We start from the raw sequence: 24,692 nt of genomic DNA, 5'->3' as shown, positions 1-24,692 counted from the left end.
AGGTTAAATTATTTTCTACATGCAAGTAGTATGAATAGTTTTCCCCACATGGGATCACTGATTATAAAAAGATGACACACCATATATGCTATCTTTTTTAACTGAAAAGCTAGCGAACTAATTATTATATCTCCTCCCAAACCACAAACTGAGTAGTAACTGAGCCTTCAAAGCTGAGAGGATTAAAAATGCAAAAATAAGCCCTCAGATCCAACTAAGGAAGCCCTGCTACATATAGCTAGTGAATACCAGGGGTACTTACTCCTCCAGGAAGATTAAAGACACTCTGATAACCCCACTCAAAGCATTTACCTCAAGTAGTCTTTATCCAGTTTCCAATTGAATAAAGATAATACATTGTTAAATTCTATTTCAGAAGGTTTTTTGCAAGTTGCTTTATTTACAACACCAACTTTAAAAGTCACTGAACTAAAATTAACTGGACAATAAACTAGGCAGAAATTGCTTTACAAAAAGGGAAAGCCCAAAATGCCACTTTCTATAGGGAACCCACAGTTCAATTTTATTCAGAGCAAAGAAAAGAAACTTTCAATCATACTAGAAGAAACTGGGCCTTAAGTTTGGGAACTGTACTGAAACTACACATGCAATGAGGACAACATTCTGCTAATACAATTGACTTGCTGCTGCATTTGTTGACTGTTTTTCTAATATTAACAATTATAAACAAAGCAGTGCAACTAGTATTTGGAATAATCCTTACAGTGTTACAGCGTTAGACATGAAATTTCACTTCTCCTCACACCACTGGTTCTCTTTGCGTACCTAGAAGAGACAGATATAAGGAAGTACCTTAAGTAGTCTTTACTAAAACCACTACTCATCAATAGCCTGTGAGGTAGATTAGAAAGACAGACTGAAAACTAGGGGAAAAAAACAGGTTAAGAGTATACTTTCAGGTTGCCATTCTTTCCTTCCTGCTTTTTTATTGTGCCCTGCTGAAATTATCAAAAAAAGCAAAGACAATTGGCAATGACAGCTTTGGTCATGACCTGTGTCAACAAAATCATTTGATCTAGTCATTCATTTCTTCTCAGTACACCAGTTATCCTGGCACAATCCACAGGGCCTGCTCTTCTGAAGCAAAATATTGATGGTTTACATGTAAGGTCCCAGGTCCAAAACTAGTAACTGCTAAGGAACAAACATCAAACTGCACTATAAGAACTAACTGTTGTTATGCTTATAAAAGATCAGTATCATCTAAGTGCTTAGACTAAGAGACCAGTATATTTTTAGCATACCAAAGGGACCTATTTCCCCTCAAGTAAGGTAAAGACTCATTGATATAAACACCTCTATTCCTAGCATGCTATGGGTTTTTAGTTTCTTTAAAAGCATTTGATTAAGAACAAGCTGTTAGCTACCTACCTGGGCTTCCTCTTCTTCAGTAAAATCATTTTTGATATTGAATGTCTTTCGAATCTCCTCAGGAGTTTTGCCCTTGATCATATTAGCAACAGTCTTGCAGGTAACGTCAAGCAAACCTTTGATGTCTAAGTAGTTTGCTGCCTGTAAAGTAATTGTTGTTTTTATTATATACTTGATGCTTTAAATCAAATCCAAAGTTAGTGACTAACAATGAACACCTAATTTAGCTTAAAATGCTAGTCAATTTTAAGAAATTAAAGACTTTGTTAAATCTTAAAGCCCAAAACAGGTCTATCTTGGAAGTATATACTTGAAAGTATATTCTGCTGTCATTAATCTTCTACATCCTTATGGATTCTGTCTACTTGTTTCACCAGAGACAGATGTTGAGATCTCAACTGAGATTACAATTATGATTGTGGACTTACATACTTATCCTTCTATTGGTTTTGTTTCACTTTCTAGAAATTCTGCTTTTAGGTAGAAAAACATTTAGGATTCCTATGTCCTCTCAATAATGAACAGATCCTTTATCATTATACAGTGAACCTCTTTAATCCTTTCATTCTTTGCCCTGAAATCTAATATAGTCACTCTAGTTTTCTTTTGGTTATTACTGTTAGCATATTTTTTTCCACCCTTTACAAACTTAATTGTGTCTTTATATTCAAAGTGAGTTTTTCTGGTAAAAATAGCTAAGTCTTATTTTGCTATCCAATTACTTGTGGTGACCATTTACATCTTTTTATTCTGGTAAAAAGCCACATAATATGAAACATACTACTTTAACCATACTTAACTGCACAGTTCAATGGCACTAACTACATTCACCCTGCTGTGCAGCTCTTACCATCTTCTATTTCCTGAATTTTTCACTTTCCTAAACTGAAACTCTGTCCTCATTAAACATTTAATTCTCCATTCTCCCTCCCCACAGACTATTTACATTTAATGCGGTTATTGATACGTAGGTTTAAATATAGCACTGCACAAATTTAAAGTTAAAATTCAGTATCAATGAATGTAACAAATGGAAAGTGCTAAAGGTTATGCCAAAAATATTAAAAACATACCAATATAAGCTCAAAGAGTGTCCCTTGGTCAACTTTCAGGAATTCTTGATCCCAAACAGGTATATCATCTGTTCGTTTTTCTTTGTTCTCATCATCCTCAGGAGGAGGAGGATCATCCTTGTGGTGGGTGCACCACTGAATGACCTACAACATAAAAAGTTTATTCTTATGTGGCATTTTATAACAAGGTACTTCCACTGCTGGGGCAAGTTCATTTCTACACAGGGACTAGCTATACTAACTTGAATAAAGTTAGTAGCCAAGCTTGACAATCACAACCCTAGAGAATGGAAGATCTTACATAACAGTGAACCAGTAAGGACCTAACAGAAGCAGAAGAGATTAAGAAAAGGTGGCAAGAACACACAGAAGAACTGTACAAAAAAGGTCTTAATTACCCAGATAACCACGGTGGTGTGGTTAGAGTTAGACATCCTGGAGTCTGAAAGTCAAGTGGGCCTTAGGAACCATTACTATGAACAAAGCTAGTGGGGGTGATGGAATTCTAGCTGAGCTATTTCAAATTCTAAAAGATGATGTTGTTAAAGTGCTGTACTCAACCAGCAAATCTATAAAACTCAGCAATGCCCACAGGACCAGAAAAAGTCAATTTTCATTCCAATCCCAAAGAAAGGCAGTGCCAAAGAAATGTTCAAACTACTGTACAATTGTATTCATTTCACAGGCTAGCAAGGTTATGTTCAAAATCCTTCAGGCTAGGCTTCAGCAGCATGTGAACTGAGAACTTCCAGAAGTACAAGTTGAATTCAGAAAAGGCAGAAGAACCAGACCAAACTGCCAACGTTCGCTGGCTCATGGAGAAAGCAAGAGAATTCCAGAAAAACATCTACTGCTGCTTCAATAACTACACTAAAGCCTTTGAGTATGTGGATACATACTGGAAAATTCTTGGAGTGATGGGAGTACCAGATCCCCTTACCTGTCTCTTGAGAAACCTGTATGCGGGTCAAGAAGCAACAGTTAGAACCAGATATGGAACAACTGGTTCAAAAATGGAAAAGGAGTAGAACAAGGCTGTATATTGCCACCATGCTTATTTAACTTATTTGCAAAGTACATCATGCGAAATGTCGGGCTAGGTGAATCACAATCTGGAATAAAGATTGCTGGGAGAAATATCAACAACCTCAGATATGCACATGATACCACTCTAATGACAGATAGTCTCTTGGTGAGGGTGAAAGAGGAGAGTGAAAAAGCTGGCTTGAAACTCAATATTCAAAAAACTAAGATCATGGCATCTGGTCCCATCACTTCGTGGCAAACAGAAGGGGAAAATGTGGAAGCAGTGACAGATTTTATTTTCTTGGGCTCCAAAATCATTGCAGCCATGAAATTAAAAGATGCTTGCTCCCTGGAAGAAAAGCTATGACAAACCCAGACAGCGTATCAAAAAAGAGAGACATCACTTTGCCAACAAAACTGCTGCTTTTGAATTGCAATGCTGGAGAAGACTCTTGAGAGAATATCAAACCATTCAACCCTAAAGGAAATCAACCCTGAATATTCATTAGCTAAAGAAAATCAATCCTGAATACTCATTAGAAGGACTGATACTGAAACTGAAGCTCCAATACTGTGGCCACCTGATGCCGAAGAGCTGACTCACTGGAAAAGACCCTGATGCTGGGAAAGATTAGAGAGGCAAAAGGAGGATGGGGCGGCAGAGGATGAGATGGTTAGATAGTATCACTGACTCAGGAATTTGAGCAAACTCCAGGAGATAGTGGGCTTCCCTGATGGCTCAGTAAAGAATCTGTTTGCAGTGCACGAGATCTGGGTTCAATTCCTGGGTCGGGAAGGTCTCTGGAGAAGGGAATGGCAACCCATTTCAGTATTCTTGCCTGGAAAATTTCATGGACAGAAGAGCCTGGCAGGCTACAGTTCACAAAGTTGTAAAGAGTTGGACATGACTGAGCAACAAACTTTCTCTTTCCAAGAGACAGTGTAGGACAGAGGAGCCTGGAGGCTCCAAGAGGTTGCAATGAGTAGACACAACTTTGACTAAACAAAAAGCAATGTGGTAAAAAAAAAAAAAATTCATTAAGAACTCCTATAAAGTCTATAAAGACTATAAAATGCATTAGCCTGGAAAACACTATGCTAAGTGAAATAAGCCAGACACAAAGAATATTCTATGATCCCATTTTTAAAAGATACCCAGTACAGTCAAATTCATCCTTTTTACCTACACTAGGGACATTAAAAAGACTGGTAACAGCCAATCACAGTGAGAATATGGAAAAATATGCAGTATAGCTGCATCTCATGCCAAGCTCAAGAGAACACATAAAATCCAACTGTGTATGGTTAATGGCTCTGAAAAAAGAAGGGACCAATTGGAACCAACTATTCCCATCTCTAAGCCTAGCCAGTTTTCCCCCTAGTGTGGAAACTGGATGCCATTTCTTCAGAAGAGCATTCAATTACACAGTAGGCTCTATTAAGAAGCCACACTCCCTGAAACACTAATATGTAGATGGTTGTTTATGCACAGGATAAGGTGATCAACTGAGAAAAAACCAACCAAAAAAAAGCACATATCATGTTCTCAAACTCCTTTTGAGGCACACCCACTCAGTACTGACATGCAATCAAAAATATTTTCCTTTTTGCTAACCTTATACTATCATATGTCAATAATTCAAATCTGCTAATGAAAAAGACATCTTAAATATTCACAGGGTTTGGTTAACAAAACAAATACCTTAGTCATAATCTTACTATAGCTTTTTTTAAGGACACTATATTTATATCTCTATAAAAAGATCACCAACATATTGCTAATTAAAAAAAGGATACATATGTATTTATGTGTAGTTTGCTCCCTTACCTTTTTTAATATTGCTGCATTAACATTTGGCAAGGGGACTGGATCATCATCTCCTTCATCATCCATTCCCAAATCTAAGAAAACAAGAGGGGAGTTGCCATTATTATCTAACTCCATTATAACTATCAGGCTGTTTCACACAAGCAATTTGCAAGACAAGTTTATCTGAAAGACTCAAAAAAGTATTTTACTCATTAAAACAAGTTCACCCAAAACTACATAAAAACGTGAGTTAACAAATACAGGAGTATTATATAAACAGAGTTCTTAATTAGGAGAAGTGATTTAATAAGTGGGATAACTGGCAACCACTTGGGAAAAAATAAAAGCCAGACTCCTACCCTTACTCTTGATACCAAACTCTCTAAATGGACATCATTTAGGAAAATAAAACAATGTGAATTATTGTTTTGTTTCTCAGAATCATCTGTTAAAATCTGAAGCCCAAATATGTACATTCACACACATACACACAACAGATTATGCAGCCACTAACAAAAACAATGCAGGCAGCTCCACACTTACTGGTATGATTCAATATTAAAGTAATACACAGGTTTCTCTAACAAAAAAGTCTTTCATGGTTTCTGTAAGGCAAAAATTTTAAAAAGATAGGGTTTTTCTGGAATGACTCAGGAAGTGAATGATTTTCCCAAATTATATTATTCCTATTCCCAAGCATTAAAGCATTCTGTTGCGGCATCTTATATCAGAATTATCTCAGTATGAAACTTTATTCCAGAGAATAGCAGTGTCTCAGTTTCTTGGTAGAATAGTTGTTTGGCATTTCTTTGGACGAAAAGTTTCTCTGAATGTATCAACTAAACATCATATGGCACGTTGGGGACACAGGCTTCCAGATGTCATCATAACTTTCAGATTACCAAAGTGGTTGCTGAGCTCCAAAGAAATAACTTAAAATCTGTATGTTACTCAGATTCTAAGAAAGAATGTTTTTCAAACCAAATGGGTCTGTCTTCCAGAGTTGCCAAAGAAATGTGTAACAGTGCCAAGATTAGAAGTCAAAAGTTACTGCATTGCTATACTGGTTGTTTCAGAGCATCAGTTATGCTGACATGGCTCAACCTTCTGAGTCCCTAATTTACAGCTATCCTAGGCAGTGAAGAATTAGCTATGAATATCCAAAGAAATCAGAACTGTAGGTGGGAATTGATGCGTAAATCATTCTGAACACTATAAGACTAGCTGAGGTAACCAAGGAATGAAAGAGTATTGATGTAATGAAGAGGTACAATGATTAAGCAAATCCTGGGGAACTGAAGCCTTTAAAAATAGGGAGACAGGATGTGAGTGAGGGAAGTAATAAGTATGTTGAATGCCAAATCTAGAAGGGACTGATCAAATGTCAGAAGCTCTCAGTAAGTATAGATGAGAACTGAAATGATGCACCTGACAACATGGAGATCAATGAGCTTTCTCCAATCAAGTGGTAAAGATAAGAGTAGATTCAAAAAGTTTCCTATTTTCCTGTATGCATGCATTCACTCATGTCCCCTCTACTCTCCACCAATGCCTTTCCCTGATTCCATCTCTGAGAGTAAAACTACAAAATGACAATATTTCAATTTGGATCAAACCACTTACGCTTTTCTTGAACTGGTATGAAATATTTTTAAATCAGAGGGCAGAGAAAGTTCTACTATGTAATATACATGTGGTTTGGGGAGTGAACATATTAGAGGAAATGCAGAAGACCAGCTTGTTTAGAAGATATAAATGTTATTTTGAAGCCATAACTCATGTTAAAAATAAGGGCCTTATGGTTGTAAATGATCCACTTCTCTAGCATTTAAACCAAGAATTCGCAATGTTTTTTTGCTAACTGATGGCTCAAGTACCAAGAGTCATTCCTTTAAGCTATTTAGTTTCAAGAATGTCTGAAAAACACTTGTATCCTGATACCACACCCCAGACCTGAAGAAATCAGTCAATTCATGTGTATACATGACACTTTCACTTCTGATTTTACAGTTATTAGATTTCATTTCAATACACTCCAGTCCTCAAGTGGCTAAATTTCTATATGAACCACTGGTACTTTAGATAAAGCCATTCACCTCTGAAGCCCAAAGGCTATGGGGAGAAATGAATTGTTGCTGTTTACTATTCACTTGCTTCAGTGATCCAAGAAGTCCTATGTTCATTCTTATTGGCAAATGCTTCTCTGAAGCAGCAAAGGACCAACTAGGGTGCCAGGCACCAATGAAGATGAAGTAAAGAACACTTTACTTCATTGCCAAAGCCAAGTATTTAGGCAGTAATTTTGGCATCAGTTTCTACATCTCCTAGATAAAGCCTTACTCACCTGCCTTTAGGAATAGTTGGTTAGCTTTCACACCTATGTGACCAAGTTCTTCATTCAACACGTACTTGATGAACAGTGATTGTGGGATGTATCAAGGGGTTTACAACTTAACTGAAGTAAGCCATGTAAGTTAACCAGTGTACAGGACTGTAAGTGCCATATAATTGTTGTCAACTACCAAACTAAAAAACTGAAAAATCTGAAAGCATGTTCAGATTAAAAAAAAAAAAAAAACAAAAAACAGAAGACAAACCTTCTGCCTCTCAGCTTCCATCTCTACCACACCTAGTATCTGACTTGTTAGAAGTCTAAATTATCCCTGAAATCCTAACTGATCAGTCTTCAATCTGATAATCCTCCCTTTTCCCTTGGCTTTCATAAATTCTACTCTAGCTTCTCCAGTTCTCACTTTTCCATTCCTAACACCCCATCCTGCCTCAATATGGCCACTTGCCAATCTCATTTACTTACACACACACCCCCCCCAAATTGTCTATTTCCAGCGATCTATAACTCAGGGACCAAGAGCCAACAGTCAATTGACCAGTAGGTTATTACAAAGATCTTTTGAGAGAATCTCTTACACAACATGTTCAAGCTCAAAGTCATTTACTTTCCATTCCCCTCAAACTTGTTACTCAGCTCGATCAACTACAGCATCACAATCACAACCCCAACAAAAAACCTCAAATTTTAAACACATCCTGTCTCAGTTTACCTCAGAATGCTCTCCCAAAACATCTTTACTAGTTTGAACTATCACCTCACTAGGACTACACACTATATTCTCTCCACAAGCCTAAAGAATAACAGCAGCCAAGATGTTTCCATAGCACCGCTAGGATTAATGCATTAATTAAACCATGTGACCACTGAGTATCCATAAATTTTGGTATTCACAGAGGGTCCTAAAACCAATCCCTTGTAGATACAAAGAACATTCTTACCACTCTAAGTATTTTCCTCCACCAGTTCTAGAAACTGATTTGTGTATCTCCATATATTATTTATGTCTACCAACCCACTGATAGTAGTAAGAGATCCATGTTAATAGTAAAAGTTTTAAAATGCTTCAGGACTTGTTTTCTTGGCTTCTTTATGTAGTGTTCATGCTCTGCAGTTTCAAAGGAATGACAAAATAAAAGGGAAAACTTTGTTTAAAAAAAAAAAACCTTGGTTTTTTTACTTGGTTTACATACTCAGCCTACTCCCTCTGTTGAAACAAGGTGTTCTATTTAACTGCCATATATAACGTATCTCTTTACAAAGGCTTTAGTTTTTGCCATTAGAAATGTGAATGCAAATTTACTTGGAAGAGAAATGGGCCATTATCTGAGTCCTGGAAATCATTTCCATATTATTAACAGCCTACAATATTATCTACTTAATAAGAGAAAAAACTCAGAAAGTGCTGAAAAAATGACTTCTATCAGATAGATGTAGTTAATACTTTAAAGAAAAAACTTTACCTCTTCATACCCTTGAGCAATTTTGACAGAATGTTACTTCCAGACTATGTTTACAGGTTATATCAAACTACATATTTCTTCCCCTTTCCCCTGACTCAGGTTTTCTAATAAACTTACCTTCCAACATAGTCTTGATGGTCACAGACTGTTTTGCAATTTCAACATCAACTTCAAATATCTCTCCATCAGAACTCTGCAACTTAATTGAAGGCATCTAAAAAAAGGTATTATACTGAATTTGAAATTTAAGAGATAATACTTCTATATAGCATTTCATCAACCGTAGCCTGTTAGAGCCCTTCCAACTCATTAACCATAAAATCCTAAGAACCTACAATATATAACACTATAAACACTCATTATTCACAGGCTAGCACACAAAGATAGAAACCTTTTTTCTAAGTATAACTCCTAGGTACAGAAGCTTTTAACACACGCTCTCATTGGTTTAAGATTTAGAAAAAATAATTTATAATTTTGATGCAAAATACATCTAAAATGGACTTACTGACTCTGCCTTTCTGCTCTCACTGACTACCCCTACTTGAATAGTTAACTGCCACTATTAACCACCTGCAAACCTGAGATAGGTCAGTACAAAATCAACAAAGCTACCAAATAAGATAGTAATTTTCCCAGCAGTGAGACTTAACAGTGAAAAATGAGTTCACATCCAAAGAGTAGATCAGGATATACTTATGTTTGCATCAATGCAAGACCATAAACAAGTGAATATAATATTTAATAAGCAGATGTTGTCCTAATGACTTAAACATAATAACTTAAATTTCCTTTTTATCTTTCATTACTGACTGTCCAGGTATCCCCAGTTTGAGATCTTCCAAAATCCTCAGAGTAAAAACCTATTACTTGCTCCAAAAAAATTTATTAACTCAACATTAATTATGAGTCATTAGGAAAAGGACACTTCTTACATAAAATTAAACAATTCAAAAGAGCTGAATTCTGACCAAAAAAAAAAACAAACAACCCTCTTTAAAATTGAAACGTTCTAAGCTTCTAAGCCAGCAATTTCTTACCATCTTCAGATTTTGGGGGGAGTGGTTCAGGGAAGTGGATAATGGCAGCAATACCTGACCCTAAAAATTCAAGACCTCTTTCAAGTATAGATTTTTCAATCCTGTGATGTCATTACAACTTAAAAACAGAATTTGACACTGAAAACACCGACTGAACCTTTGTTAAGGTCCCAAGACTTAAAACCCATTAAAACAGTTAAAATATTTATTCTGCTTTCCCCAGATAAGAATCCCCATTTCCCAAAGAGACAAATTAGCACAAGGAAGCAAAAATATAAAGTTGTTTTAAAACCAGCCATTGAAATACCCAGCTCTCCCTCATCCATGGTTGGAGAGAATCACATTTCATTTTTCATTTCACCAATATATGGTTTCTCCATGTTGCTCCTTACCTGCCCAACAATGCAGTTGTCAAGCTCCATGGGTAAAGACCCAGAGCAGAGGACCTTCTCTGTAACAAGGTGATAACAAAAGGTATCCCCCAAAAAAGTATTTTAATGTGAGTTCAATTTCTAACTATGAAACATTCTTTGTTGTTGTTTTTACTTTCCATGTACTGGAGTGAACATTATTAGAGAACCTCAAGTCTGGCAAAACAGCTGATAAAATTACGTTTAAGCATATTTCAAGTAACTTTCGATAAACAGCAAGATCTGCTTACTCATAGTCAAATTCGTGTATTAGGTTACTTTTAAAGGAGTTGAGATCTTACTCAACAGCAAGGAAGCAATCGCTTAATCTGTAATTTGATGCCCTTTGTAACACTAAACTTGATACTCAAATAATTCTTTTTTAGTGTTAAACATCTGGAATTCAGAGCAAAATTTAATAATGGATGAAATTTTGTTTGAAATGCTTTCAAGACCATTCCTTCAACTCCTTATGCTCCGGTATTTGTAAATTAAATCACCCTCTAAGAGGTGGGTTTTATCATCATAAAGGAAAAAGCCTGTTTTAAGTGACCCGAAATTCTAACACCTTTTAGGGGGTAGAATGAAATCTGCATTGCTCTATAACACAGAAACCTTCTACTATAATAAGGCTCTGATGAAAAAAATTCATGACCCCAAATCTAAGCCTTAAGTCTCCATTAAAAAGTGAACCAAAGCAGGGAATGAATATCCCTTCAAAAAAAAGCCAGGCACCTCGAGTTAACGCACCTAAAAAACGACACCACTATGACGATGGCATCTGCTATTACAACAACCGTTTCAGCAATCCCTGGCTGTGGCAAAACAGAAATATTCTGAAGGAGCAGGCGGCTCTCTGCCAAGATTCGGTCCCAACAGTTAGGTAGGACCGGTGACTAGTGACGCCAGATACACGGGAAAGAAAGGATATGAACCAAGAATCCAGCGTTCCCGGACTACCACTGCCACGCTCGCTCCGGACACCAAAACAATAAACATGGACACACGCCCACACTCACGACAGCCCCGGGAACTCCATTAAAAGCCCCACCGCCACCCTCGCCCTGGGTCCTGGGGCCGGCAGGCTTACGGACAAGGGAGGCCCCCGGCCCCAGACTGGGCCTGCAGCCGAACACCGCGGCGGCTGATGGTCGCCCGGTGAAGAGGAGGCCCAATCCCAGGCTCGACTCGCACCTTCTCCCTCCCGCCCGCCGGGCACTCACGGGGGGCCGTGAAGACGCGCGACTAGAGGCGGCCTCCTCGAGTCGACCCAAGGGGTGGGAGAACGGGGCCCGCTGGCACCTCCCGGAGAATGGGGTCGACAACTGTTCCACCAGGCCTGAGGTGAGGCCAGGCCCAGGTGCCTCCCGCCTTCAGCTGGCCAAAGCCCTAACGGTATGACCACCAGCTCGCAACCCGCCCCTTCCAGCCCCGTCGGCGTCCACTTACGGTGTTAGGTCTCAAGGAGATGGCGGGCCGCAGGCTGAAGTGAGCAGGGCGACGTCGTCAATCAGCAAAACTGAAAAGCGGAGAACAAGGCCACTACAGCGCAGAGGGGCGGCGCGGTGTCGGCCTTTATAGGAGCGGGCGCAGGCGCCGAGGACCCTGGGGCCCGTGACGTCACAGAACCGGCGGGGCTGGCCGGCGAGATCGCCTGACGGCAGGCGGAGGCCAGCGGGGCGGGCAAGGTGGAAACGCGGCTGTGCGAGATCCAGCGGGCCCTGATTCTCACCCACTTCCTCGAAAGCTCGGCTCGCTCTCCTCAAAGCAGGAACAGCGGACTGGCTGCTGTAAATCACGGTCTCCAGGGGTCCTTCAGGCGGGGGTGTCCTAAACTGAATTAAAGACCCAGGTCTTGAAAAGCCGAAAAGACTAAAAGCCACGGGCGTAGGGGAAGGAGGGGGAAGGGAGTGAACTGGGAGGAGGAGGATGGGGATAGAGGTGCGGAAGCAGGGGTTGAGCGAGGAGAGGTGTTCTTGGGTGGGTGATGTTTGGGAGGGGCTGTGACTCCCTTTCAGGGTGGAGAAACTGGGACTCAGAATGGAGCTGGCGTTTCCAGTCAGCGTTGTGAGATTCTGCTTAGTGCCTCCGTGCCCTCCCCTGAACCTAACATGAGTTACCTCACTCTTCACAATAATCCATATGGTGAAATATCGTTATTACCTTTTTAATTTGTGAGGGAACAGGTTCAGAACGAGGCAGTGCAAGGAGTTTTTGATACTCTTAACCCGTATTTCCTACCAAGGACTTCTGAAAAGGCCTCTAGTCCAAAATAACCAGGGAGAGCCCAAGTCTAGAGTGGAGGTCTCTCTCTACCGGTGAACATCCGTTCTGCCTAAGTGTATTGAGCCTGGGGCGGGAGTTGGGGGGTGGGAGTGAGGACTGAAATGGGGAAGAGCTCTGCAGCAAACTAGGCAGCCAGAGTCCAACCCGCTCTGAACGCTTCTGTGGGATGCTCCCTGATGATTTTCCTTTGGATGAACCCAACCTTAAGGGAAAGGGATTAGTCTGAAAATTCCCACCCCCACCCTCGCCAGTCAGGGACTTTGACCAGCTCTACCCTGCTCTGCCTAGGGAACAACAGCCACCCCACCCCAGGAGACAAGGCGCCAGCTCACCTAACCAACAAGCACGTGACTGGTTTTCCTGACGCCAAAGAGACAAAAGACACTTCCACACAGGGGCCCCTAAAGAAAGCAGAGGCCTACAGCTCTTCTGGGATGGGACTGGACAGGGAGGCCAAGCAGCTCCTTGGGTTACCAGGTCTTTGTCTGCAGGCTGTGGTATCCAGTGTCTGCCAGGTGCCACAGCTGATGACAGGAAGATGAAAGGACCTACAGGCCTCATACTTTTTTTGTCACAGCACAACCCTGCCCTCAGTAGCTCCAGTTTCTGGTCTCCCTCAAGGCCCACTGGAGTCCCTTTGCTCCCATGCATATGGCATACCAGGTGGCACCGTCTAGTCTTGTTGAGCATACTAATCAGTGCCAATCACACATCTAGTCTGAAGATCTGGCACAGGGCCTGGCATAAAGTAAGAGTATGCTTTTTCCAAGTATGTCTGTGGTCCCTCAGCATTAGAATCACCAAGAGAATCTTTTTTTTTTTTTTTTTTGTGATGTACACCATTGTTAAAATCTTTATTGAATTGGTTACAGTATTGGTTCTATTTTGGCTTTTTGGCCAGAGACGTGGTATCTTAGCTCCCTGACCAGGGAAGCTCCCTTTGCATTGGAAGGTGAAGTCTTAACCAGGGAACTCGCTGAAAGTCTTGTTTTTAAAATGCAGATCTTATTACCCTTACAGCTATCATATGCATAGATTATCTCAGGAAAGATAAACATGGAGTTGTTTGCCTCAGGGGAGGGGAACTAGGTGAAGAGAGAAGAGGGTTGGGGTCATTTTCCACTTTATACCCTTTCTACCTTTTGGATTTTGATCCATATAAATGTATTACATATTCAAAAATTTCTTTACTTAAAAATTGGCATCAGGTCAAGAAAAATGAGGATTCCTAGGTCCAGTCTTGATCTAATGAATCATACTCCCTGGGGGCAGATTTTTCTGCCTTTGAGCAAGTTCTCTCAAGTGATTCTTAAAGGGTAAGCTGAGAAACCACTATGGTAGGAACTCAGTGATGAAGCACTGCTAAGAAGGGGCCAGCAGTGTCTGTCAAAGGTGACTCATTTAGCTTCACATTTTCTGAATCAACCTTACCGTCCACTCAGGAGAGAGAAAACAGTTGCAGGACTGTGAGCTACAGGCTGGGGAACACGAATTTCCACTCATTTATACATAATCACTGGAGAAGGAAACGACAGTCCACTCCAGTGTTCTTGCCTGGAGAATCCCATGGACAGAGAAGCCTGATGAGCTGCAGTCCATAGGGTCGCATAGAGTCAGACACAACTAAAGCGACTTAGCACATATACATAATCGCTAGCCCATATCAGAAAGGACTAGCCCCCACAGAGTCCCCTCAGAATATGGGGGTGTGGGAGGAGTTCTACTGATTCCAAAATGGCATCGAGAAGGCTGAGGTCTCATGCTTACTTCAATTACTCCACACACCATGTGAGCAAAACTCTTTGTGCTATAGAGGAAGAAAATAAAACCAAAGAGAAAGGACTTTTCCAGTGTCACAAAGCCACTGCAGAGTGGGGCTGAGGTTCCAGCACCAGCTATGCTTCTGTAACCACAACCCAGATATTGAATTTCAGCCCCACCCCCAAATGCCAGGAATATTTTCTGATTAACCATTCCCAGCATATTATACCTCCAGGGAAGCTAAAGCCTTGGGATTCAAACAGTCCAGGTGGGAAAATCTGGTTTTTATGGTGAATTCATTTCTAGAGATGATCTCCCTTTGTAAATAGAGTTTCACTGCTGAAAAGGGTTGACAGCATTCATATGAAGACCTGCCCTCTCAGTGGATCTAAAATCAGATTTGCCTGCCCAGAATTCAATCACATTCCCTTTCTCAGACAACTACCCATAGCCATAGGACAGCATGCAAGCTAAGAAGTAACCCAGTCTTCATGGTCAGAGATCCACTGGCTGTACTCTCCTCCTGTGTCAGCTTTCTCAGTCTTGCTCTTCTGATAGAGTGGTGAGCACAGCCACTGTTGACTGTTATGTAACCTTAGGCAAGTTATTTCACCTCTCTAAGCCTCACATTCCTCTGCTTAGCCCCTCCTTCTTCCCTGTTGTCAAACTCTTAAGTCTTCCATCTAAAATCATCTAAAATAAGACTTCCTTATTACTCTTGTGGAGAGAGTGCCGAATGCAAAAAAAAAAAAAGTGAAATTCTTGGATCTTGATTTGCAAAATGGACTCTTGAAACCCAAAGCTATTTAGAGCAAGAAAACTCTTTTGGAGCAGTGAAAGCCCAAGAGGCTAAAGGACTCATGTTTTACATCACCAATAGTAGAGTCAGGAAGAAGGTATGATAATACCAGAGTCAGTTTTCCGAAAGAGTGGGGGTGGGGAAAAAATTATATCAAAGAGAGCAGTACAGTTAGCTACTGGGGTGGGTCTCTGAGAAGAGACTCTCTCTCATTTCCTCCCCCAATCCCCTCTACCCGGGGATAAGGGGAGAATAGGACCCCCCAGAAAGGTTTGGGAGCTCTGAGAGTGAGGAGAATCTGTGCTTGGTGTGTAAGTTGCTCAAAGAGGGCCTAGATAGGCAGACAGTAGATTGTGGGATGTAATAAACAGAACCAAATGAACCTAGAAGAATCTGGTCAATCCAAGCCAGAGACCATGGACAGACAGACATCTGTGGGCACAGTAGAAATCAAGGATGACAGTTCACAACTAGTAGGGGTCAAGTCTACCTGCCTCGATGAGCAGTTGAGGAAGAAGGATGTTGACCAAGGGCCAGACAATCTCCAGCCCCCTCAACTCCCACTCCATGCCATGATCACATAAGCTCAGGATATAGTTGTGACCCTGGATAGAAGAGGGACAAAACCCTCAACTTGACTGAGCACACCCCTGAAATGACTGAGTGATCATACAACCGTTTGAAATGAACAGGTTATATTTTTGCTGTCAAATGGAAGTGGGTACCATAGAAAGTAATGAGAGCCATCAGCCTTCCCTGGTGGCTCAGTGGCAAAGAATTCTCCTGCCAGTGCAGGAGACATGGGTTCAATCCCTGGAACAGGAAGATCCCACATGCTGCAGAACAAAAAAGCTCAATCAACACAACTATTAGGCCTGTGCTCTAAAGCCCAAGAGCTACAACTACTGAGCTCATTAGCCACAATTACTGAAACCAGAGCGGCCTAGAGCCCATGCTCCACAAAAAAGTCACTTCAGTGAGGAACCCACACACTAAAACTAGAGAGTAGCCCCCGTTTGCCACAACTAGAGAAAATCCAGAGCAGCAACAAAGACCCAGCACAGCCAAAAATAAATAAAATTATATATAAAAAAGAGACCTATTATTTTGGCACACCCAAAATTTCTGACAAAATTTCATACATCCTTGGTGCACAGGAATCATATAGATCTGCTGCTACCCACTTGCTCTTCACATCCTGTGTGATCTGGGTGGACTCTATGTCTTCCCCTCTCTAGCCTCAGTCTTGATGTCTGTAGAATGGGGCTTTTGGCAATACCTACCTCAGAATTTTTATGAAACTTATTTCAATCACTAGAATGGCTAAGCATGAGTGATAATACCAAGTATTACCAAGGATGTAGAATAAATGGAACACTCGCACGTTGCTGGTGGGAGTACCAATCGGTATATTTCAGAAAATTGACAGCATCTACTAAAACTAAACATGCATATACCCAGTGGCTCAGTAATCCCAATTCTGGACTAATCTCCAACAGGAGTAAGTCCTCATGTCCATCAAAAGATATATTTAGGAATGTTTGCAGTAACTTTTAAGAGAAAAAAAAAAGAAATAATAAATCCAGCAACTGTTAAATGAAAAAATAAATTGTTATATCTTTATACAATGGAATACTAAACAGCAATGAAAAAGAAACCACTTATATAACCATGGATGTATCTCACAATGTTGACCAAAAGAAGGTAGACACAGGAGTACTTATTTTATGAGTCCATTAAAATTAACCAAAAACAGGCAAAACTAATGTTGGTGAGAGAAGACAGAATAGTAGTTTCCTTTGCAGGAAAAGCAGGTACTGATGAGGGAAGCTCTGGGATGCTGGCAGTTACCTATCTTGATTCTGGTGGCAGTTTCACAGGTGTATGCACATATAAAAATTTACTGAGCTATAACCATATTTGTGTATTGTATACAAGTCATAGCAATTTAAAAGTGTGTGTGTGGGGTGTGTATGAAAATGGATGTTGTGTGCTTAGCATGGGTCCAGAGTCAAATCCAGATGGAACTTCAAGCCCCTGTAGCCTCCCCTTCAGGGCTTCCCAGATGGCTCAAGTGGTAAGGAATCTGCATGAAGAATACAGGAGACTCAGAAGATGCGGGTTCCACCCCTGGGGGAGGAAGATTGCCTGAAGGAGGAAGTGGCAACCCATCCCAGTATTCCTGCCTGGAAAATTCCATAGACAGAGGAGCCTAGTGGGATACAGTCCATGGAGTCAGAGTCAGACACGACTGAGGGACCAAGCACATGTGCACACAGCCTGCCCTTCACATGGCTACCAGCCTTCCACAACCCAGTCTGCAGACGTACTGAAAGACATTGGGAGGGAAGGTGGAGGAGATTTGCATGCCCCTGTGTCTCATCTGCCCAGGGCGGAAATATCTAACTGAGGCCTTAGACAACATTATGGAAACAGCCACTAGTCCGCTTCCTTGATTCTGTTATAGCCAGTTGGTGCCCTGGGTCTCCCCTGGAGGACTATGGACCCACCCACTGGAAGTTGCCATGGAAGCTCCCTGTAGAAGGGCATCCAACTTAAACGGTACAGGAGAAAATGTCCTGATCCATATTTGTACCAAGCACCATCACAGAACTGTGGGCACAGGCTCGATTGGAGGACTGTCAAGTCAGAGTGGGCCTGCCCATGAGACTGAGATGGATTATGAAAATTGTCCCAGCCACACAGCAGACAAGTGAGGAGGTGAGATTTGAACCTAGTTTTGGCTGACTCACTGCAGAAAAATCAAGGTTTCCCAGAAGAACACAGGTTCTTCTCTGTTCCCCTCTCTCTCCCAGAAGGAAAGTTTATGGGAACATGTAGGTGCCCCTTTGGGCTCAGAGTGGGCAGACTGTACCCCGTGAAGGCAGGGACAGGTATAGTGTTGCCCTGCAGGCTGGTCTTGTATTTCATGCGAAGATGGGTACAATAAAGGACAGAAAAGGTATGGACCTAACAGAAGCAGAAGATATTAAGAAGAGGTGGCAAGAATACACAGAAGAACTATACAAAAAAGATCTTAATGATCCAGATAGCCATGATGCTGTGATCACTCACCTAGAGCCAGACATCCTGGATTGTGAAGTCAAGTGGGCCTTAAAAAGCATCACTACGAACAAAGCTAGTGGAGGTGATGGAATTCCAGCTGATCTATTTCAAATCCTAAAAGGTGATGCTGTGAAAGTGCTGCACTCAGTATGCCAGCAAATTCAGAAAACTCAGCAGTGGCCATAGGACTAGAAAGGTCAGTTTTCATTCCAATCCCAAAGACAGGCAATGCCAAAAAATGTTCACATTACCGCACAATTGCACTCATCTCACACTCTAGCAAAGTAATGCTCAAAATTCTCCAACCTAGGCTTCAACAGTACATGAACAGAGAACTTCCAGATGTTGAAGATGGATTCAGAAAAGATTCAAGGAACCAGAAATCAAATTGTCAACATCCATTGGATCATAGAAAAAGCAAGAGAATTTCAGAAAAGTAGAAGTAGGTTGCTTCTATTTCATTGACTATGCTGAAGTCTTTGACTGTGTGGATCACAAGAAACTGGAAAATTCTTAAAGAGATGGGAATACCAGACCACCTTACCTGCCTCCTGAGAAATCTGTATGCAGGTCAAGAAGCAACAGTTAAAACTGGACATGGTACTACAGACTGGTTCCAAATAGGAAAAGGAGTACATCTGTTGGGACCTAACAAACGCCATGATAGGCTTCAGGGACTAAGGTAGGACTCACGGGAAAGGCTGAGTCATTGCCCAGTGAGGTCATCCCCGCGGATGCCAGGACTTGTCTAATCAGCATACTCCCCGTAACCTGGTTTGAGTTTATCAGGACGTAAAAGACATCCCCCTGCAGCCAATAGCCAATTAGTAAATACCAGGAAACCCCTGCAGCCAATAAAGATTAGCCAATTAGTAAATACTAGGAAACTCCTGCAGCCAATCAGCCCTTGCCAACGCTCTGTTCTAAAACCTATAAATACTGCTGTAAATCTGGGCTCGGGGCTCCTTGCTCCACTCCGCTGCGTTGGATGTGGAGGGAACCCTAGCTCGAGCTAGAAATAAAACCCCTTCATGCTTTTGCATTGCTGTGGATGTCTTATTCTCTCAGTTTTGGGGACTCGGACTGTGGGCATAACACATCAAGGCTGTATATTGTCACCCTGCTTATTTAACTTATATGCAAAGTACATCATACGAAATGCTGGGCTGGATGAAGCACAAGCTGGAATCAAGATTTCCAGGAGAAATATCAATAACCTCAGATATGCAGATGACACCACCCTTATGGCAGAAAACGAAGAGGAGCCTCTTGATGAAACTGAAAAAGGAGAGTGAAAAAGCTGACTTAAAACCCAACATTCAGAAAACTAAGATCATGGCATCTGGTCCCATCACTTCTTATCAAATAGATAGGAAAACAATGGAAACAGTGGCTGACTTTATTTTCTTGGGCTCCAAAATCACTGAGATGGTGACTATGGCTTTGAAATTAAAAGACACTTGCTCCTTAAAAAACTTAATAGCATATTAAAAAGCAGAGACATTATTTTGCCAACAAAGGTCCATATAGTTAAAGCTATGCTTTTACCACTAGTTATGTATGGATGTGAGAGTTGGACCATAAAGAAGGCTGAGCACCGAAGAATTGATGTATTCAAAATGTAGTGCTGGAGAAGACTCTTGACAGTTCTTTGGACAGCAAGGAGATCAAACCAGTCAATCCTAAAGGAAATCAATCCTGAATACTCATTGGAAGGACAGATGCTGAAGCTCTGATACTTTGACCATCTGATGCAAAGAGCTGATACATTAGAAAAGACCCTGATGCTGGGAAAGACTGAAGGCAGGAGAAGAAGCAGGCGCCAGAAGACAAAATGGTTGGATGTCATTAGCTACTCAGTGGACATGAATTCTGGGAGATGGTGAAGGATAGGGAAGCCTGGCGTGCTGCAGTCCATGGGGTCGCAAAGAGTCGGACACAGCTGAGCAACTGAAACAACAACAACACACTGGTCTTGGACAATCCCCAAGAACTAGCAACACTGACTAGTTTTAGGCAGCAGATAGTGCCTGAGAGCCCAGATGGCTCTCCAAGGGGAGCATCTTTACTGAGTCTTTGAAAACAAAACCCTCCGAGTTTTGTCCTCTTTGCTCTGCCCTCTCCCCTCTGGACCCAGAATCCTGTCCAGATCCCTGGTCTGACTACTAGAGCATGAATGCTGGGACAGCTTTTTCACACACACTGTGGTTGTTGCAGTCCTGAGGACCACAGTGTCATTCTGGGAAATCGAATTCACACACAGCAAGTCCTGGCAGCAGGAGTCAACTAGGCTCAGTCAGGAGCAGGGCAGTGCAGGGCATCAAAGTTTCTTCTGCAAATGACAAAACTATGACAGGCATGACCTACAATCTCCAGCTGTGTCTTCCCACTGTTTGCCTATGTGGGGGATCAGCAGACCCCAGTACCAGCGTAGAATCTGGAGCCAGCTCACTGGGACAGAGACTACCAGACAGAGCAATCTGTCTGAAAGGCTTGCAGCCTAGCCTGCTAGCTATTGGCCTATGGAGATCCAGCCCAGGCCCTGAGATGCTGAGCATTCTAGGAGCCAGACTCAGGAAGACATCAGTGAAGGGAAGGCAAGTGTGGTTGATTAGGTCCTACAAGGCAGGTGTCAGCTTGTGACTACTGAATGCCCAGGCAGAAAGGCCAATCAGCCAAGAGGCCACTGAGTGTCAAGGATTTCCCCAGGAGAATCTGTGACTAGTGACCCACTAACTGGCCCAGAAAACTGCCAGTATATGGACTTCGCCAGTTCTTCAATGAGTATTTATCTCATACTCTCTAGCTTCCGCTGCACCCCACCATGTTAGAGGCGGTGGTAAACAAGAAAAAGACTTCTGACACCAGGGAGTTTATCTTCTAATGTGACAAGCACAAATAAGGGACTGTTAAGCAGGTAAGTACCACGAAGAAAATAAGAGCTGAAGTAGGGGAGAGGAGGCAGAATTGATGCTTTTGAACTGTGGTGTGGGAGAAGACTCTTGAGAGTCCCTTGGTCTGCAAGGAGATCAAACCAGTCCATCCTAAAGGAAATCAGTCCTGAATATTCATTGGAAGGACTGATGTTGAAGCTGAAGCTCCAATACTTCGGCCACCTGATGCTGACTCATTTTAGAAGACCTTGAAAAAAAAACAAAAAAAAAAAAACAAAAAAACAAAACAAAACAAAAAAGACCTTGATGCTGGGAGGGACTGAAGGTGGATGAGATGGTTGGATGGCATCACCAACTCAATGGACATGAGTTTGAGTAAACTCTGGGAATTGGTGATGGACAGGGAGGCCTGCCTGGCATGCTGCAGTCCATGGGGTTGCAAAGAGTCAGACACGACTGAGTGACTGAACTGAACTGAGTAAAGTGAAAGTGAAGTCGCTCAGTCATGTCTGATTCTTTTCGGCCCCATGGACTGTAGCCCATCAGGCTCCTCTGTCCATGGGATTTTCCAGGCAAGGGTACTAGAGTGGGTTGCCATTTCCTTCTGCAACTGAGTAAATGTGGAAGAATAAATTATTTCCAGGAAACTGTTTAGATCAATTGCTTCAAATACAAGAAACTGGAATTTAATATTCAGAAAAATATCTGCTGTTCTTGGCAGTATGTAAGCAATCTTAATAAAGTTAATCATTTCAGCAAAGTGGTGTACTGAGAAAAGAATATAATATGAAAATAATAGATAACATTTCTTTCAAGGAGCTTTGCTAAGAAGGAGTATAGAAAAAAAGGAGTTTGCTTTTAGGATTGAAGATAATGGGCAATGTTTGTTTATGCTGCTGAGAATAATCCACTTGAGAAGATTAAAATTAGAGATAAGCTGATGGAGCTGGTGGCAGGAGGAAGGAAAGAGATCTTGTCTGATTATACTGTGCTGGTTTTAACAGGGAAGGTAAACAGAGTTCTGGAGGGAAGGTGCTGGCAATCTGTGTCAGTCCTTCTGATGACTGAGAAGAAATCTCAGGAAGTGAAGGGGATCCTTTGGTGGTAACTAGGTCCCTTCGATATTTGTATGAGTCCCTACAGTATGGTTGTGTCAGTTTCCCTAGCCATGTCCTGCTTGCTCAGGTTCAGCCACAGGCTTTGGTCAGAAAATCCCAGGCTAGATTATAACAGGTTACCATTCAGCAGCTTCTATCCTGCTGCCCCCAACCTCTCTGTCCCAGCAGGTGAAGACAAAAATCTCTGGGGATATTCAGTTCAGTTCAGCCACTCAGTAGTGTCCGAGTCTTTGCAACCCCATGGACTGCAGCATGCCAGGCTTCTCTGCCCATCACCAACTCCTGGAGCTTGCTCAAACTCATGGCCATTGAGGCTATGATGCCATCCAGCCATCTCATCCTCGGTAATCCCCCTTCTCCTCCTGCCTTCAATCTTTCCCAGCATCAGGGTCTTTTTCAATGAGTCAGTTCTTCACATCAAGTGGTCAAAGTATTGGAGCTTCAGCTTCAGCATCAGTCCTTCCAATGAATATTCAGGACTGATTTCCTTTAGGAATGACTGGTTTAATCTCCTTGCAGATGGGGATGTTGCTGCTACCCAAATCTTGGCTCTTGGTGCACAGAAATAGAGACAGAGTCTTGGAGGAGAAGGAAAGAGTGGATTTATTTATTTGCCAGGCAAAGGGGAAAACATAGGCTAAAACCTCAAGAACTGTGCCATCCCAAACCCCTACCCCAGGAATAAGGAAAGGTTACATAGTCTGGCAGGGTTATGTGATAAGGATCCAGGGAATAACAGTCTGGCATTCTCTTATAAAAAATTTAAAAGGGTGGGTAGGGTTTCTGACAAGATTGGGGTGTTAGGGTGGAGGGTTTTAGCTGCTCAGTTTTCCTAATCAGGTAGTTTTGTGGGAGCTCCTTTCTTGATCTTTGCCTATCTGGACAAAAGTCCCTATAGTCAAATCTATGGGTTTTCCCTGGTGGCTCAGATGGTAAAGAAGCTGCTTGCAATGTGGGAGACCTGGGTTCCATCCCTGGGGTGGGAAGATCCCCTGGAGGATGGTGAGGAAACCCACTCCAGTATTCTTGTCTGGAGAATCCCCATGGACAGAGAAGCCTGGCAGGCTACAGACCATGGGGTCACAAAGAGTTGGACACGACTGAGTGACTTTTCACTTTCATGGGTTTTCCAGTAGTCATGTATGTGGATTTGAGAGTGGGACCATAAAGAAGGTTGAGTGTCAAAGAATTGATGCTTTTGAACTGTGGTGTTGGAGAAGACTCTGGAGAGTCCCTTGGACAGCAAGGAGATCAAACCAGTCAATCCTAAAGGAAATCTATCCTGAATATTCATTGGAAGGACTGGTGCTGAAGCTCCAATACTTTGGCCACCTGATGCTAAGAGCTGACTCATTAGAAAAGACCCTGATGCTGGGAAAGATTGAATGCAGAAGAAGAGGACGACAGAGGATGGGATGGTTGGATGACATCACTGACTCAACGGACATGAATCTGAGTAAGTTCTGGGAGATGGTGAAGAATAGGGAAGCCTGGCATGCTGCAGTTCATGTGGTCGCAAAGAGTGGTTCACAACTGAGTGAGTGAATAACAACCACCTCGCTTGATTAGCAACTGTTTGACTCTGCTCTTTGCAACTCAGGGAATATCATGGAGGCTGGAGTCTTGCCTATTAAGACATGGGGGACAAAAAGGCAGGTGCACAGAGGTCTGGCTAGTCACGGCTGTGGTTTTCCAGTGGTCATGTGTGGATGTGAGAGTGGAACCATAAGGAAAGCTGAGCGCTGAAGAATTGATTCTTTTGAACTGTGGTGTTGGAGAAGACTCTTGAGAGTCCCTTGGACTGCAAGGAGATCAACCAGTCAATCCTAGAGGAAATCAGTTCTGAATATTCATCAGAAGGACTGAAGCTAAAGCTGAAACTCCAATACTTTGGCCACTTGATGCAAAGAACCAACTCACTGGAAAAGACCCTGATGCTGGGAAAGATTGAAGGCAGGAGAAGGAGATGACAGAGGATGAGATGGTTGGATGGCGTCACCGAGGCGATGGACATGAGTTTGAGTAGGCTCCAGGAGTTGGTGATGGACAGAGAGGCCTGGCGTGCTGCAGCCCAAAGGGTCGCAGAGTCAGACACGACTGAGCAACTGAACTGAACTGAAATGAATAACACCTGGCACCTAACAGGTGGCTCAGTAAGTAGTTGCTGAATGAGTCTTTAAATCTGTTTGCACTTTCAAAGTCTG

General features: G+C 42.0%; 1 protein-coding gene across 1 annotated transcript; it reads right to left on the bottom strand.

The window, feature by feature from the left end:
* Positions 366–12,266, bottom strand: SKP1 (S-phase kinase-associated protein 1). Its single transcript, XM_018050387.1, has 6 exons — positions 12,014–12,266; positions 9,232–9,328; positions 5,320–5,393; positions 2,466–2,609; positions 1,393–1,533; positions 366–786 (listed from the first exon to the last, which is right to left on the bottom strand). Exons 2-6 carry the CDS (start codon positions 9,326–9,328, stop codon positions 751–753), a joined length of 492 nt encoding a protein of 163 aa, XP_017905876.1. The 5' UTR covers positions 12,014–12,266; the 3' UTR covers positions 366–750.

This window comes from Capra hircus, chromosome 7 (assembly GCF_001704415.2).
Source record: "Capra hircus breed San Clemente chromosome 7, ASM170441v1, whole genome shotgun sequence".
NCBI lineage: Eukaryota > Metazoa > Chordata > Mammalia > Artiodactyla > Bovidae > Capra > Capra hircus.
Note: the sequence above shows the minus strand (reverse complement) of the source record. Positions and strands in the feature narration are given on the sequence as shown.